At 40.0% G+C, this 19,027-nt stretch overlaps 1 protein-coding gene across 2 annotated transcripts in view; it reads right to left on the bottom strand.

Annotated features, from left to right (window-relative positions):
• The window catches only part of PLPPR5 (phospholipid phosphatase related 5), a 622,523-nt gene that overhangs the window by 73,081 nt on the left and 530,415 nt on the right, over positions 1-19,027 (bottom strand). For both annotated transcript variants that reach the window (XM_086954660.1, XM_086954669.1), the window contains exons 4-5: positions 8,201-8,377; positions 1,011-1,130 (exon numbers count right to left, since the gene is read on the bottom strand). In XM_086954660.1, coding sequence (XP_086810786.1) covers positions 1,011-1,130; positions 8,201-8,377 — 297 coding nt within the window. The remainder of the gene's footprint in view (positions 1-1,010; positions 1,131-8,200; positions 8,378-19,027) is intronic.

Raw genomic sequence — 19,027 nt, 5'->3', positions numbered from 1 at the left:
AGACTCAAATTTATCACAGCTACTGCTAATTTCTCAGGCAATAATTTGGTCCAACTTTTTTAGTCCACTGTGTCACTGCAAACAAAGACCAATTATAGGCATATCAGACTTTGTCTTGCTCCAGTATGAATAGTCCAGTCCTAAACGCCTTGCAACATTCAGTCGATATCTATTTTTATTATGCGCTTTGCTATAGATGAATATGTGTGACCAAAACCTCTATGCATACATTTGTTACACGTTTTCTTAATCTCCCTCACATTCGGTTGTCTTCCTTTGCACTGAATCATGCAATTGATGGGATGTTCTCAGAAAAAAAAAAATATTGTCCAATATGTTCCAAAGGTGGAAGTGACTGTTCAAAAACAGTAAAGGCTGAAGCATAACTTCACCAAATACAGGACGCCGACTAGTAAAGTCCGAAGCATGAATTGCTTTGCTTGAGAAAGAGTGAAAAATTAGATGATAGATCGATTGATAATAAAAACAGACAAAATGGTTGAACCTATGCTGCTAAACTACTTGGCAATTCTTGAGACTACATTTACACCACTTTTATGTCTCGAGCAAATCAGTCCAACTCCACCCTAAGTTTCCAAGTGTGACTGAAACTGGTATGCAGCATACTCTATGCATAACAATAATTTCAAGCCATGATTTAAACTTTCAATGCTTTATCTGTTAGCTGTGGTTTGAGTCTTTATACAGGAGGAAGAGCCCAAAAAGGGGGATGTACGTCACTTATTTGTAGCCTACCAGTGTCATTTTAGAAGAGGTGCAAAAGATTAGTTCTAATATCATACCAGTTTCAGGAGACTCGCCTGTTCTGTCACAATGTTCTTCTGTAAATCTTGATCACTAGCTCATGATGTGTTTTGTAACTTTAAGAAAATAGTATAAAATTAAGTAACTGGAATGATGATCATTTGCATTAATTGGCACCTCAGGGAGAGCTCACAATATAATCCTGTCCTTTTTACACATCATAAAAGCTGATATGAACATGTTACCTTCTCTAGTGGGCTCTCTACTCGGGGGATACTGATTGCTGGCATCTGGGCCAAGTTGTCTATAGGCGAGTTTTCAGTTTCCTTTCGTTTTCCTTTGAAGTTGTTTATCACACAAACTACCTGGAAAATATAGAAGAACATTAAACAGGCAAACATCAACCATAACACTGTCAGCATATAAAATAGGTTACATTGCAACCCAATTAAATTTGTGCATGAGGTATCAAAGATGCATTGAAAATTAGTCAAAAACTAGTATGACCATGTTATTGCTATGTCATAGCTAGCACCATATAAATAATTATAGGTAGGTGACTGGGTGGTTCTGATATTGTTTTTGATGTCACTCTGAACCCTAGGTAAAAAACATCTCTGATACATAGAGCCTCTCATCTATAATTTCACGTTACATATTGATCCCGTACCATAGCACTATCTATAAATATCTTGCAGAGACTGTATGGAGCTGTATAGTTGATTGCTGTGTAATATTTTTGAACTTGCAAATACAAGTACAATGCTGGTTAATAAAGAGTATATTAAAAATGTGTTACTTCTTTAAGTTCATTAAGTCACTTCAAATTAGGATACGCTTTTTATTTTGCTTTCTTTTTGTTTCCTGCCTGATAAATAACAGTTTAGCAAATGACTATTTTTATGTGACCAAAGCAAACACAAGGAGATAATGGACGGGGGCTGAAACTTTTCAAACACTCACCACTAGTCTGGGTTGAATCCATCATTGTTCTTTATCTCACTTTTACACCCCAGTTCAGACCCAGCCATATGCAAATCAGTCTTGACCCTGTTCCTCATGGGAACAGTCCAGCCCTGATTGCCAAGCCAGGTCTTCCCTGGACCGGAAACAAGCATCCTGGGACCGGTTTTGGGGTTACCCCTTCCATCAGCTAGGCTGGCTTGAATCCAGTGGCAAAGTGAGCAAGGGTCCCACATCTGGGCATAACTGGCCAACTTAGGGTGAACAATGCAAACACAAGGAGATGATGGACAGAGTGCTGAAACTTTTCAGACACTCATCCCAGTCACAGATCTGGGTTGAATCTATCATCGTGGGTCCCTTGCTCGCATTGCCACTGGATTCAAGCTAGCCTGGCTGATGAGTGGTGTTACCCTGAAACCGGTCCAGAAAAGACCTGGCTTGACAGTTCGGGCTGGACTGTTCCCATGAGGAACAGGGTCAAGACTGATATGCTTATGGCTTGGTCTGAACTAGAGTGGTGAAGTGAGTTACAGAACGATGATGGATTAAATGCAAGACCTACGTTTTAATAGAGAAAAAAGGAGGTTATTTAGGCCCAGATTACAAAGGTTTTGTGTCAGGAATGATTGCCTATTTAATGAAGGCCTGGTGCAAAGGCCGTTTTGGTATTTACAAAGCAGTGCAAATCGCAATTTGCTTTTCTATGTAAAAAAGAAAAAGCAACACAAGGCAGCTCATTGTCTGTCAGGTGGCATTTCAATGGTGGTAAATGGGGTTCTTGTGCATACACCAATAGATATTGGCGAAAACCCCTATATTCAAAGACTTGTGCATATGGTTTTGCACCAGAATGGTGGCCCTGCCTGGGTTTGGTGAAAAATGAGAAATATCTTTATTTCTCCTGGTTATATACTCTCTGCATGTGTGCTGCATTCTGTAGCACACATACAAAGAGGAAATAGTCTCCAAAGATAATGATAGCTATTCCTTCCTGGCCAAAATTATGCGGACCTTAACGCAGATACCCCTGCACTATAGCGTAATGGTGCCTGCATTGATGCTCGGCAGCCACAAGTGCATCAGCTCATGTATAGAGCTAAACTGTTTCATTTCTTTGAAGATATTTCACAGATCTGCTCTCTCCTATTCGTGCAATGTACTAAAGCAACTTCACTTGCCGCACTGTAGCGCATGGACTTTTTGAAAACATGCCCCTTAGTGTTTAGTGGGTAGCCACCATTCTACCACAGAATGGAGACTAACCTCCGACACTGATGGCTTATGTAGAGATTTCTGCCTGCCTGACGGGCATTTCTATGCCTTGATAGAAGCTGCCACCATGCTGCTCCACATGAAGCACAGTAACATCACTGAGTGAGCACCATGTTTCAAGCTGCTGCTTAGCAAACCTTTCCTTTTTTTCAAAAACAAACTCCTAAAGCAGGGGTTTATTTTGAAACATAGAAAACTAACAGATATGATACCAGGGGACATTTCTCCCAGGGGATTCATGGCGTTTTTATTTTAGTTTGTGGTCTCCACAGTTTTCCTGGCAATCCTGCACAGGAAAAAAGTATTTAAGAATACACACTCTAAAAAAGTCTGAGGCCGTGGGGCCTTCGATCCAAGAACTAATCTGGTGGTGACAGCACGTGCTCCACCGGTGAAATGTGACAGTTTACCTGATATGAATACATAGTGCGTTCAGAGTTTAGTAGAGAGAACACCCTGCAACATTTCTGTTTTGACTATCAAACTCTAACTAATCCCTAAGCTCTTTTATCAAGTTATGTGGATGGTTTTCTTAAGTATCATTTTGACAAACAGTCCTTTATATGTGTTAAACATTTACTTTCCAACTGCTAAGATTTTTTGTGTTGGCATTCCATCATTTCATTTCCTATCCCCTAGTTCTGCTTCCTCCACTGTGCATTAGTTTTATATTCCATGCAATATAGCCTTAAAGATTTTAAATAAGGAGTAGTTATCTCCCCTGCCTGTTGCAGCACCTGTGCAGGAACATTTCATGGAGTTACTACATCCTCCATTTTGAAGCTTGTTCTTTTCATTTTCTTCTACAATCTCAAATACTCCTTTGCATCCATTTGTGAGATTGCCTCAAGTTCAAAGGCCCATAGGGTCATCTTTGCCCCTTCTTAGTTTCTGGTCACAGAGCTTGAGGTGATCCCTCTTGTACTGTTTCTTCTCTCCTGCTGGATGATGGAAGAACTCCTAAATGATAGAATCCTTGGTACTCTGCTATAGTTCCACCTTGTTCCAAGAGAAAATCAATTCCTCTTCATCTGGAGAAAGTAAGGATGGCTTGGAATCTCCTTCAGAAATGCATCGATGACTAGCAGTAGCATTTATCCAGATCTCTTGCTCATCGCAAACTGGTGGATGCACTTCCAGTTACTGTGGAATATGCATGTTTTGAAGTGGTGGATTGCTGCATGAAGCCTTAGCCAATGAAATCCCCTGAATGCATTTTAACTTGTCAAGTAGTCTGCAGAACGTGTGCGTATACGTTTTATCTTTTAACATCTAAATGATTACTCTAGCTTCATGTTAATTGTACATCAGATCTAAAAAAATGTTTTATTCTATATTGTTGACATCTAAATGATATATCTTCCTCCTTGTCATTTGTGCATCAGCATTAGCAACATTGCTTATGCCCCTCCACATTCTCTTCCTGACATGATTTGACACACTAGCGCACTCCACATCAGCCTACGTGAGAGACGGGCAGTGCAGGACTTCTGAATGATTCCTTTTGCTCCTTGTCAATTGTGCACCAGCACGCACAACATAGGTGATGGCCCACAGCTTTCTCCACATTTTCTCCTTGATATGATTTGAGATGCTACCACACTGCACATAAGCCTATGTGAGAGGCTGGCAGTGCATCCTCTCTTTCTGCCCTCTATCTGGGTCTTCTGCACTGGAAAGCATATAAAGGCTCCATGCCTCCCTGTGTGTTGACAGGTGATGTTGTGTGGGTGAAGCCTCACTCCCGTGGGTTGCCATATTTGTAGTCAGCAAACTCTTGGGCACTTGGTCTTCTTCCTGACAGTGATGATCTGCCTAGACGATCTTGCTGAGGATTATACTACAATTGGTTTTATTGGATGGAATATATTTCTTAACAGTTACAACAATAACTTTGCAGAAAAAATGGAAACACACATATATGAATTCAAGCAAAGTAGACATAATATAAGCTCTTGACTTGTAAGTTTTTCTTTTACAAAATTAAAAAAATGTCATGAACAATATTCACTATTGAAAAAGGCAAAAAGAATGACTATTTAGGTGAGTAAGTGATCAAAGGGTGACAAGATGTTTTAAGTGAAGATAATATGTACAGTGCTTTACAAAACAGTGTATAAAATGTTAACATTAATTGACATCCGTTCCTAGACATATAAATCTCAAATAAGCCTCCTATAGATTTTGTTTGTTTGGCATGGGATCGAGAACATAGGATATGGATTGGTAGGATACGTCAACGTTTCGACTCAAAATGGTGCATGATTATGATGAAGTCACAGCAGGTCTTCTTCAGGACACAAAATGGACAGCCATTGAGGGGGTATGAGGTACCACTAGGAGTCCTTATCGGAGTATAAGGGAGCCTGATCCACCGTCCTGTTGGATCCTCAGAGACAGCCAGCTACAGTTTAATTTGGAAGCCATCTTGCCAGCACGTCTCTGAATGCGGAGCTTGCGTGGGCTGCTTGGTACCTGCAACACACATCTTTGCTATCCTCGCCTACCTATTCTTATCACAGGTGAGTTCATGCATTGGTTAACATCTATTACTCCACCTACCTCTGTTTGTGACTCAGTAATTTGTTTCATTGCTCCAGGTATGGTACCTGTGAGTATCGTTTTGCTTACCTGTACTCACTTGTTGATTGTAAGAACCTCATTTGCAGTTTGTCACAGACTGCATTCTTTCCATTTCACTTGGAGACCCCAGTATTAATCTCTGACAATTCCCAATTGCTGGCACTCTTCTAGTAGGTTTCTGGCTTTACATATACATGCATATTTCATGTTTTCCTGGTCTGCTAGGCTTGCCCTTAGTTCTAATAAAATCCGTGTGCCTTTGATGGGTTATAACATTATAAACCGTGTTTGTAGATGAATCTTCTGATACTCCATATTTATGTGTGGTTAGGCAACTATGTGCCTAGTCTAATAAGACTTTATTGCATGGTTGTTTTCAAACCAACGTACCTCCGACTTTTTCACCACTTGCTTCACTTCATGTTTGGTTGTTGTTGTTGTTCAAAAGTGGGGGTCACTTTGCACGTATCTTATTTAAACATTTACTATATAAGGCAAATAATGCTTCTAATGATGTGAATAAATGTTCATTACTATCCAAATTGTCATGATACAATAGACCATGGTTGCAGCAATTCTTGCGATTTATATCCAAGAGTTTTGTATATAATGAGATGCAGGAATTTTCGCTGTGTGTATCCAATAATTTTTTATCAAAATAGTTCTGTGTGTTCTCATTGCTAGTGTGACAGATTGATAGACTCAATTTTGTATTCATTTGTATTTATGTATTTCTTGCATAAGTTAATTAAAACCATTGCAATACAGTAATAAACGTAATAAAAATAAAAACATTAGTACATCATAAAATGCATAGCATGGCCCAGGCGAAAGGATTGAAAGTTCTAATAGAGTCCAAGTTACTAAATTGACTCAATTCTGTGTCTGAGGACCCAGTACCATTTAAATAAGTTTGAGTTCTCTATCAACATACTACCTAATAACAATCTGACACCTGGGCTTTCCTAAATTAATAATTTAATGAAGATGTATTATTTTTCTTACATTTTACACAGTGCTCAGATGTGATGATTGTTCACAAACCTAAACCCAGATTTGAAAGAATTGATGCAATAAAATCACATTTATAGTCATAAAACTATGTACAGAGTCTGTGGACTATGGATGAAGAACCAACATAGTAGGCCCATGAGTTTTATACAATTGAACCTCTGCAATGGAAACTCTGCTCAGAGCTTGTGATCTGCTGTAATCGGCTTCAACCTGGGTTAACAAGTTTTATAGTGTGTGAACATGGCACAGAGTTTACAAACACTAGCATGGAAGCCAACACGGGACCAAGAGTTGCACACTACGTGAATCAAATTTGTGTACCAGAATCTCATACTTCAGATCATAGTAGTGATCTACAGAAGGGGGCCACAGGCAACCAAATTCCTTATTCCCCTTTACAAAATTTGTACTAAGTACTATGGTAGATAATTTCACATATCCTTTTATGGCTGGGATGCAGAACCAACATAGTAAGCCCCTGAGGTTTATACAATTGAACCTCTGCAATGGAAACTCTGCTCAGAGTTTGTGATTTGCTGTAATCGGCTTCAACCTTGGTTAACAAGTTTTATAGTGTGTGAACATGGCACAGAGTTTACAAACACTAGCATGGAAGCCAACACGGGCCCAAGAGTTGCACACTTCGTGAATCAAATTTGTGTACCAGAATCTCATACTTCAGATCATAGTAGTGATCTACAGAAGGGGGCCACAGGCAACCAAATTCCTTATTCCCCTTTACAAAATTTGTACTAATTACTTTAGTAGACAATTTCACATATCCTTTAATAGCTCGGATGCAGAACCAACATAGTAGGCCCATGAGTTTTATACAATTGAACCTCTGCAATGGAAACTCTGCTCAGAGTTTGTGATCTGCTGTAACAGTCTTCAACCTGGTTTCACACGTTTTATAGTTTGTGAACATGGCACAGAGTTTACAAACACTAGCATGGAAGCCAACATGGGCCCAAGAGTTGCACACTCCGTGAATCAAATTTGTGTACTAGAATCTCATACTTCAGATCATAGTAATGATGGACAGAAGGGGGCCACAGGCAACCAAATTCCTTAATCCCCTTTACAAAATTTGTACTAAGTACTATGGTAGATATTTTCACATATCATTTTATAGCTGGCAAGAGTGCATTTGTGAGACCTTCTTTCAGTTCTGCTTTTTAGTCAATAATCCTTAATATTTGGGATCGTTAAGTTTAGGATTTACCATCAAAATTACACATTTTCCATCTAACCATGGAAATTGGTGTTTACTTTGACTTGATCAGTAATTTGAAAAAACATTGTTCAGATAAAATCATTTCACCTAAATTATCAAAGAATTGAATTTACTATGGTAAATCTACAAACTCAAAGAGAGGGTTGCTCGTCTGAATACCTACTCTTTTAGCATAAGAATGCCAGAAAGATATTTGCAAGCTTTGAAGTAGCAACAGAAAGTTTTATTCATTTGAAGAATTAAAATATATCAATTGTTGATTGATGTTACTTTGTAAAGTCAACTTGTGGTTTGTCTTAGGATTTAGGAAATTCAACTAAACAAAAAAAGATCCATTTTAAGACAGATTTAACATATACCTACCAAAAACACTGCTATCGACATTCCAATAAGGAATCCTGCTATCACATCTGACCAATGATTTCGATATTCCGCTACTCTGTTGACTCCGGTAAGAAATGCCAAGCACATCATTCCCAAACATAACACAGGCTTTGCAAGTCTTGTTCCTTTGGCCTTTACCGTGTTTGTAATGTACATCTGAAAAATGTAACAAGAAAAGATGTAACTAAATAATTATAAAATGATATTTATGGTAACATCCAATTAACATATAGAGAATGTACATGTTATTGCTTGTCTCAGTATGCGCTTCCTCCTAGGTCCCTGCTGTACAGAGGCATCACATAATAACATTTATTTTCTATGCATTTGTCCTCAACAACATACTAGAAAAAAACTTCACATGTTACTTAGCAAATTGTATAATTAAACTAACAACATCAATCAAGTGCCAGTATGACAATCCAAATAAGCAAAGTTTCAAAAGGGCATAATTATTCTCTTTTCATTGGTTTCTTTCTAATTTAAATATTTCCATTATTATTTATATGAACATATAATTTGTTTCAAATTGTTTATTTTTACAGTTCCCAGATTACTTGGGGTGCCCCTTAAATTTCCCCCTCTTTCTCTGGCATCACTATTTCTTTGCACTTGTTTTGGAATGGGGCAGACAGACAGTTCATATTGTATTTTTTAACCATGGATATTTAACATGTGCACTCCATAATTCAATATATTTCCCTATTTTTGCTACAGTTTTCAGTGTTGTAATTATCTTGGGGCTAGGCTTAATAATGCACCAGAAGCGCCTGACTGCGTGTGTCCAAGTAGTTCTGTCTGCAGCTCACATACAACCTTGAAGAATGTCCATGTTCAGTGTGTTCATGTTAGACAGTGTAATGTCTTAAAACAGGCATACACCTAAGTCGAAAGTTAATATGTTCATGAGACTGCCCCAGTATTCTTAAGCAGGAGCTGTATTGTAAACAAATACTGGTGCAGAAAGGGTTTGTGTGTTTTTAATTGGTGTTTAAGGTGCATGTTCTAATTTAGTAAGATTGCTAGTTAAAACTTGAGCTGCAAGCAGAAAACCCCAGACATGCTCAGAAACAGGGAGAGGCAGTCACTGCTCAGTGTTTCTGTGCTGTGTCTAGTTCATGATCTAACTCATGGCACTACTGAGTTAGAACAAGTGTTTTAAAAAGGGTGATCTAATAAAAAATGGATGCACAGGTCTGTCTGCATCTCTCTTCAAAATTTCTCTCTCCAGGATGTGGGACATCTTATAACATGAAATAGTGGATGGGTAGTTTCAAAGGTCCCATGAACACTGATAAGTGCATGGTAGTGTAGCATGTACAACGGTTTAGTGGAGCACTGGAAGGGAGCAGGTGGACCAGGCTGGCCGCCAAATTTGTGGGTAAACTGTGAATCTCTATGGAAACTCAGAGCTGTTGACATTATAGTGTCTTGTGAGTTAGAGAAGATGGGACCCTTATGGTCCCTGACAGACTCTGTGGAAGAATGACACAAGTACTTGGATGTGGGGATAGAATTCATGCTGTATAATGTCAGTTAACAGTTACATGCTGAGGAATAATGATGTGTAATGCCAAGCTCCACAACCCGAATAACTGTGAGTGCTCTCCCATAGAGTTCACCGTGGTCCAACAAACTGCTTACACATACATGCCACATGTGCCTCAGTCGAACTGAAAATCGGCCGTTGGTGTAACTGAGTCAAAGTGCATTTTTATTCGGTTCAAGGTCTGTGAAGGCTTTACAGAAAGTTTGGTATTGACTAGAAACTTGCTAGAAAATTTGAGACAAAATATACTGCATCACATCATTACACAGAGCCATCATTCATACAGTATGACAAAGGTAAATGTAGTGACAACCAGGAACAGAGAAGCACCAAAAGCAGCAATCAAGCACTGAGGGCCATATGTAGGTAATTTGCCAAATACCGAATTCCTAATACCAAATTTTACTGATTCGGTAGCAGGAAATCGGAATTTGTGATGTAGGTAAAAAATCAGTATTTTTTACTGAACCAGTAAAATTCGGAAAACAAATTACTCCCTTTGTGGAACTACTGGACGCCGTGGGGACATTTTGCTGTTTTGCCCCCTGCCTTACCTGCAGCTCCTCGATGCTCCCGCTTCGCGGGAGCCGCTTCGTGGGAGGACCCCCCAACCCTGTTTGTTGCCCATTTCCCGCGCTTGCCGCGAGTGCTGACCAACTGTGGGGCAGAGAGGCTGCAGGGGAGTAGCGCAGCAGGGACTCACTATCCCAGGAGTCCATGCTCGACCAAGCAACATCCAGTCAGCGCCCCCCTGCGTGCCCCGCCCACAACCGGCAAACGAGTAAAAAGGAGCCTTGTGCATTTGATCTGCGTGACCCTTTGTGGAACTACTGGACGCCGTGGGGACATTTTGCTGTTTTGCCCCCTGCCTTACCTGCAGCTCCTCGCCGCTCCCGCTTCGCGGGAGCCGCTTCGTGGGAGGACCCACCAACGCTGTTTGTTGCCCGTTTCCCGCGCTTGCCGCGAGTGCTGACCAACTGTGGGGCAGAGAGGCTGCAGGGGAGTAGCCCAGCAGGGACTGACTATCCCAGGAGTCCCTGCTCAACCAAGCAACATCCGTTCAGCGCCCCCGTGCGTGCCCCGCCCACAACCGTCCTCCATCTACATAATCCGGCGAGGGCCCGTCTTGCGGGACGCCGGACGAAGCCCGGGCAAAGGGCGGGCCGTCTGTGGCCGTCCGGGGCCAGCAGGGGCCGGGACGGGCCGGGACGGGCCACCCCTCTAAGAACCACCCAGGTAAAATACCAATATTGTCATTGCGCTACATAGTAATTGAATATTCTGCAGTGACTTCCCTATGTCTGCCTATACTCCAATGGCTACCCATTCTGGTAGATGTTCAAGGCGAGGGGGAAATTCCACATTAGGTACTATGGAAAACTTCATAACTCGCGCTGTTTCCGTTGTGGAGAAGGAAATTATTTTAGCTGAGCGAAGACTGTCGCGGGAATATCTTGCACACAAGCGCTCTTCCCTGGGAACATTGGTACAGGCAATATCTCCAACTAATATTATCCCAGCAGAACCTTTACTTAGTAGCATGCAGCCTTGTATTGCTGATCCAGGGGTAGACAATTGACATTTCGATATTAACCCTGATCCAGATATAATAAACAGGAGTCCAAGTAGTGCTATTGTAACATCAGACAACACACCCAGAACAGTAGCTGTTCCACCTACCCTGCCCGTGATAATGATTCATGACGCACTGATACAACAAGATTCAATGGCCTCCCCGGTAAAGGCAAGTTGTGTAGCACTAAAAAGGAAAAGATTAGTTACCCCACTCAAGGGCTACAGATTAAAGGCCCTTAAAAGAATAAGAAGAAACCAAACAAACGGGGGTGTCCCTTGCAAATCTACAGGGTTTGAGATCAAGAACATAGGGGTAGAAGTAAGCGACCGGCAAGAGGGTGACCCCACAAATGCTTCAGCTAGTCCTCCAGCAGATACTGCACTGGATAATTTTCCAAAGGATCCATCTGTAGATAAACCAGTGATGGAGCAGATCCAACATTTAAGGGCAACTTTGATTCTACCTGTGATCGAAAGACTGAAAGGGCTTTCGGAGCGTTTGGATAAATTCGAACAATCTTCACTTGATAACTTCTTTGCACTAAAATCATTAGTTAAACTACACTCAAAGATTGGAGCTGATACAACAAGGGGAGAACTAAGCCCGACAATTCCCAAACCACCGGAACAAACTCGACCCGTTGCCCTTGCACCAAGAAAAGATAAGATGATGGACCGGAAAAAGGACAATGCTGCTTCGGGGGGATCGCAAGCAGCCCCTGTCGGGGTGCTGCCAAATAATGGAGGAACTCAAACAGCTATCCCCCCAAAACCCGCGCCACGTAAAGGAAAACAGGACGCACTAACAACTAGGACAGTGTCTATTACCTCTCAAACGTTAGTGCCATTGAGAACTGATGAAGGGACAGGAACCCCGCTTGCACTACAAATTATGTTTCTAAGATTAATGACCCAGTAGCAGATTGCAACTGGGGCAAATCAATGCCAAAACAAGCTCCAAACGCCGACCTTCCACCCGGATGCCAACCGTATGTGGTAGTGCTCACAGGCGTGCCTCCCCTGAAACCTGTTAGAAGGGAGTCCTATGACGAACTTAAAAATAAGACCTTATATTGGTTAAGAGAAAATAGACCTCTCCCATATACTATTAATTGTCAGGTTATACATTTTCGAAGAGTAAATTGGTTGGGCAGCAGGCCATAAGGGGGGACTGCATTCTGGTGAACTTTAAAGACCCTTCGGTAGCCCACCTTGTGTACGGTCAAAATCAACGGAGAGGACACTCAGGAATTGGAACCTGTGACCTTAGCTACTTTTACCCAAAACAACCAACATCAGGCAATAGAGGCCCACCTTGTGTGGACACGATGAGTAGTAGGTACTCGTTCTTTGATCCCCCAACACCAGGTGGTGGAATGCAATTTCAGAACATGGGAGTGGACACAAACTGGTCATGGTGGGGTCGATGACAAGAAGGAGAGCCCGAAGTCGGAGAAAATCCTTCCCCTCTATTCAGTGACCCATCACAGGACAAATGTGTAAGATCACGTGTAAGATCTTGGGTAATGCCCCCTGAAACTGAATTAGTCAAAAACACACGGGCTGGAATAGCAACTATTAGTACTGCTAGAGAACACCTAAAGAGGGCGCCTGTGGATGTACTTACTGTATTAGATCAAAATATGTCATTACCAGTACGCATAGAGGCCCAAGAACCAGTGTCTAGTAGTGGGCTCCTGGACGGTTCAAAAGGGGGGGAAACATCTAATGTACATAATGAATATCCCAGTAGCTTAGCACAATGTAATATGAAGCCAGAGATAACAATTCTGTCATGGAACATTGCAGGGGTATCAAGAAACCTTTGTGACAGGGTTTGGAGTTCTATCATGGAAGAGCATGATATAATACTCTTACAAGAAACATGGGCAACCAATATAGTACATAGACTTGGTTATAAAGCATTTCACTGAGGGGCAATTGCGTCCACAAGAGGTAGACCATCAGCGGGCTTAATAATTTGGATAAGAATATCCCTGAATGTTGTTGTGTCACCCTTGTATTTTGGTTCTAATGATTTGCTTGGGGTAAAGATGACTACGAAGGAAATGGGGAATGTCTACCTTATAAATATTTACAACAGGCCCAACCCCCACAACAAGGAATCTATGATTGTAGAACAGTTAAGTTCGTATCTGGGTACTTTAGAATTAAACTCCCAAATTATTATAGGCGGGGATTTTAACTGCCAATTCGAACCTGTATCAGGGCTTGAAAATCTACTAGAAAATGAAGACAGGGCTTGTGACATTCCTTCTCTAGACAGTGTAAAACTAGTTAAAAGTTCAGTGGCAGCCATGCAGATTTTCGAACTAACTGTGTCTAATGATCTAAGGGCATGTAATGGTCGTCTTGACCCCGATAAACCTGCAAATTATCCATATAGCAAGGGGATTTCCAAATCACTGATTGATTTTATGCTGATTACAACCAATTTGTGGCACCTATTGTTGGCCTTGAAAGTTGTGAATAGGCCTGAAAGCGACCACTTCCCTCTACAACTGGGGTTACTTTCTAACCCTTTTTTGAAATCATTAGGGGAAACTGATTTTATCAGGGAGGTGGGAGAGGTCGAGGTCTCTAACAACAGAAGGGATATAAAGTGGCCACATATACTAGCAAAAAAAGATATACTTGCAGGTATTTATAACACCTTCTCAGATACGATCCCCTTATATAATAATCTGTGCTTGGGTTCCCAGGAAGTTCTCAAAATGCATAACCACCTGGTAGAATTATTAATTCCCCTCCTGAGCAAAGCATGTAGCAATGATAAAAGCAACATAAGCAGGCAACTCGAACTAGAGACACCATGGTACAATAAACAGTGTCCCCTAGCGAAAAGTAACTTAATCAATGCTGTTAAATCCAAGGATCAGATGAGGATAAGGGAGTGTAGACATGAATACAAAAGTCTCCTCTCTAGTGCAAAAAAGGAATGGGATAATTTGGTCTGGGAAGATCTCCTAAATGCTGCTAGGAAGCACGACCAAAGTATCTTTTGGAGTTTGATATCAAAAAACAATAAAACGGGTCGCTCCAACAGGGACTTTTTCCATGATGAGAAAATTTGGTATGACCATTTTGTAAAATTGTATGATTCGGCAGATGTTTTCCTAGGCCCAAATAATCCAGAAATTGCTTTGCCCTTGTGTACTAGTTCTTTTCAATTTAGTGCCGATGAGACCCTACGTGCAATAAATGCAATTAAGGCGGGTAAGGCACCAGGCCCTGACAAATTGCCTGGGGACTTATTTACACATAATACTGAAGTATGGTGCCCCTATATACATTTTTTGTGTAATTCAATATTGGCAGGGACCCCAATTCCTGAAACGTGGAAGGGGGCGGAAATAGTTACCATTTACAAAAAAGGGGATCGTTATAATCCAGCCAATTACAGACCGATTAGTTTAATTGATATCTTACAGAAAATTTTTGCCAGGCATATTTTAAACCGACTTTTAGACTTGATAGAGGAATCTAAAATCCTCTCAAAATATCAAGCAGGGTTTAGAATCAAGACAAGTACTGTGGACCAGGTGTACAGGTTTATGTGCATCTGTTGGAAATATGTACAAATAAAGAAAGGTAGCCTTTACGTAGCATTTATGGATCTACGAGCAGCGTTTAATCTTGTTCCACGTCCCCTACTTTGGGACACTTTGAGGAATATGGGTGTCCCGGGTGAACTGCTATCAAACCTCATAAAGCTTCACACAGATAATTTCGCTAAAGTAAGGTGGGGAAGAAATGGTGAACTTACCCAGGCCATACCAGTAAAAAGGGGGGTACGACAAGGGTGTGTACTGGCCCCCACCCTTTTTTCTTTATTTGTGAATGACATCCCTCCCTACCTGGCACAATGTAACCACAATTCCCCGAAACTGTGTAATGAGGCAATTACAGCATTGCTATTCGCCGATGACACCATCCTAACTTCGCAAACCCCCAAAGGACTACAAAATTTAATAAACCAATGCAATAGTTATTGCGAAGCGAAAGGGTTAGAAATCAATTCATTAAAAACTAAGTATATGGCCATTAATCCCCCAAAATCTTCTATGAAGAACTTGGCCCTAAAAAACATTAAACTAGAGTACGTGGAATTTTTTGATTGCCTGGGTATCAGGCTTGATAGTAAGATGTCTTGGAAAAAACAACTGGAGAAAAGCAGGCTGGCATTTAAACACAGTTCACTTCCTATTTTAAAGATACATGGAGGGAGTGCTTCCAAAGCTATAACTCCTGCGATGGAAGTATTTAAAGCCAAAGCTCAATCCGCAGCCATATATGGGGCTGAGATCTGGGGGCCACACTCAACAAAGACCTTTGACACTGATGAGAACGCGTTCTTCAGGCGACTACTAAGACTACCCTTAAGAACGCCTTTAGTGCCTGTTTACTTGGACATTAATGTAAAACGTACAGACCTTTTATGCTGGTTAAGGCCACTCCTTTACTGGGTAAGATTATGGTCTACCCCGGAACTTACTGACTATAGAAATGGTTTATTGAAAATCATGGAACTGGACACATTTAATTCAATCAAATGGCTGAGACATATATCCACTTGGTTCACAAAAATAGGTCTTTCACACTTTTGGATTAACCCACTTGTACTACCAATTAATTGTAAAGAACAGGTAAAAACTGCCTTTTGGTCCTATGTTGTTAACAATGTATATTTACACGAACGTGGTACTGGCTCCCTAACTCATAAGTTTATGCAATTTAAGGACATTCCCATGTTTGAACAGTTTATGGATGAAATCGAGCCACCCTTGGCCAAAACTGTTTACCTACAATATAGGTACGGCGTTTTACAAATAAATGCAAATACCTGCCGATGGGGAAAAACCATGGGGAATGATTTGTACAACTGTAAATTGTGTGAACTTAATCATAAAGAAGATGAGGCTCATATTCTCTTCTTTTGTCCGGTGTACAAATACCAACGTACAAAATGGATCAAACCACTATGTAATAATCTGGGCTTAAGAACTTATAAAGAGGCAGAGAGGATACTCAAATCCACAACCTCTCAATTGGCAGTCAGTAGGTACCTCCTCAGTGTCTGCTTGACTAGAAAGAAACTTGGGGTTAAAACATACCACTAAACTCCATAAGGAATTTCTGAAACTTATAAACAAGTTAAAACAAGTTTTTTATTACTGGCATTTTAATTATTTATATAATGTACATAGGCTTTTTTTTAAAATTCCGGTCTTGTAACTGATTTTTAAATGGTCACTTTATACATAACGAAATAGTAATGTATCTTTACATAAATTGCACATATCCCCTGCTGATATTTTGGAGCACCATCCATGTACATGTACTTATTGCACTTTTCTGGCAATTATGTTATCTTTTTTTATGCATGTGAATGTATTTTATATGTTTTTATGGCTTTATGACAAATATGTCGAAATAAAAGCTTTACAACAAAATTACCACCTGTTTCCCCTGTAGATATATTCGAGAGCCTGGTTGAAATATTAATTCTTAAAATATTGTAGTGTGCTAAAAGCTGGGGTTTTTGTTTAAGTAACCGTTGTAGAGTCTTATAATGTACTTTCTTAGGGTACTTCAGGACTCCATTAGGGTCTACAATCTTATGTTCCCTTAGGATCTTTTTCATAAAGAAATTGTCTGCCTCTTGTGAATCTAAAAAGAAAAATCTAAAACTGTGATGTGCAAATGTCGCATAATAATAGTTTCTAATATTCGGAAAGGATAATCCTCCTTCTGCGACCGAATACTTGAAAGTGCCAATCTTGGCACCTTATTTGCCCATAGAAAAGAAGAGAACATACTGTCTATTTCTTTAAAAAAAGAATTCTGTATTGCACAGTGGGCTGCACTAAAAAGGAAATTAAACAATGGAAGGGTAGACATTTGAATTAATGCAACTCATCCTAATATTGATAACGGGAGCTGATTCCATTTTGTTAGCTGAGAGTATACCTTTTTCAACAATGGAGTATAATTTAAGGAAAAAAGGTCTTCTACTTTGTCAGTTATATTGATCCCTAAATACATCTTTGGGTGAATGTTATATGTCTGTCTAAAGTCTGATAAAAGAGAATTCACACCACAATTACATAATAAGATTTCTGTTTTGGTCTCCTATCTTTTCGAACTCTGCAAAAACTCTCATGACTTCGGTCTGTGTGGCTATCCTTGAGTCCAGCAAAAGAATAATGTCGTTGGTGTATAATTTTATTTTCGTCATTCCTTGAACTGGGACTGTATGGGCTCTTTTTTCCCTAATTGCGATTGCTAATGGCTCTATAAATAGGGCAAATATAATTGGGGAGAGGGGACAGACTTGCCTGGTGAATTTGAATTGATATAAAGCTATCTCCCTGCTAAAAAACACACTGATCTATCCCAATGCGTGATCCTACCTTCTTATTTAACCTGTTGAAAGTTTAGTGAAAATATTATAGTCAGTATTTAAAAGGCTTATTGGCCTATAGGAATTCACATTTTCCCTATCTTTGTCTTTTTTTAGGATACTGACCACTACTGCAGTACGACAAGATACTGGCGGGTCCCGCCCTTGTAATAGAAAGTTTGCAAGTCTTAAAAATGTAGGGCCTAGTATTGTAGAAAATGCTTTGTAAAAATCTGCGGGGATGCCGTCCTTTCCAGTAGCTTTACAATTAGGCAAGGAGCTGATAACCATGTCTAGCTCTTCCTTCGTGAATTCAGCTATCAACAGCTCTTTAAAATATTTTCCCAAAATTGAAATTGGCAATTCCTGTAGGAACTCATTAATTGTATCTAAGGAGACCTGGTGAGCTGTCTGATAGATATCTTTATAATGTTTAAATATCACTGAAAAGATCCAATTTCCAGTCAATTTGATGAAAGATACATTGCTTTATTGGAGAGTAAAGGTAGATACCCACAGCACAGCTTCACAGCTCACAAACCAACTGCTATAATCAAAAGCTATTATTCCATCCTAGCAACATAACTAACAATCTAATGATGACATGCAGAAGTGCCAACTCTACACATCTCCTTAATAAACTTTAATGAACATGATAAAATTTCAATTTTTTACATTCCAAAAATATTAATTTTCAGAAACATGTACTGGAATAGGACATTCACATATGTTTCCAGTAATTTCCATTTTTTTACATTCCAAAAATATCAATTTTCAAGAAACATGTACTGGAGCATGACATTTACATATGTTTCCAGTACTCCAGGCTGATCCATCAGAAAGAATAACAACATTTATTTTTACAGACTTCACTTGTATCAGTGCAGAAAATTTGCTGTCATCCTTTGCAGTTACGCCACCACTTTTTATGGTCACCCAGTCGCCAATTCTAAATTCAATTTCTTTCACACCCTTCTTTTCATTATAATACTTAGCAGACTCCGTTTGCATTTTAAATACTTTATCTTCGACCGCACTTCTGTCAACCCACACACAATCTTTCACTTTCAACCAACCAGGAACCTCTTTGACACCAGATTCACATCCTTTCAAAGATATAAATGGAGAAACTCCTGTTATCGAATGCGGTGTAATTCTATAGGACCACACCAATTTTTTCAATTCTTCACACCATGATAATCCATTAGCTAGGGACAACTGGATATTATCCATAATTAGTCGGTTAATTCATTTCACC

This window comes from Lissotriton vulgaris, chromosome 1_1 (genome assembly GCF_964263255.1).
Source record: "Lissotriton vulgaris chromosome 1_1, aLisVul1.2, whole genome shotgun sequence".
Taxonomy (NCBI): Eukaryota; Metazoa; Chordata; class Amphibia; order Caudata; family Salamandridae; genus Lissotriton; species Lissotriton vulgaris.
This window is presented reverse-complemented; position numbering and strand designations above follow the sequence as displayed.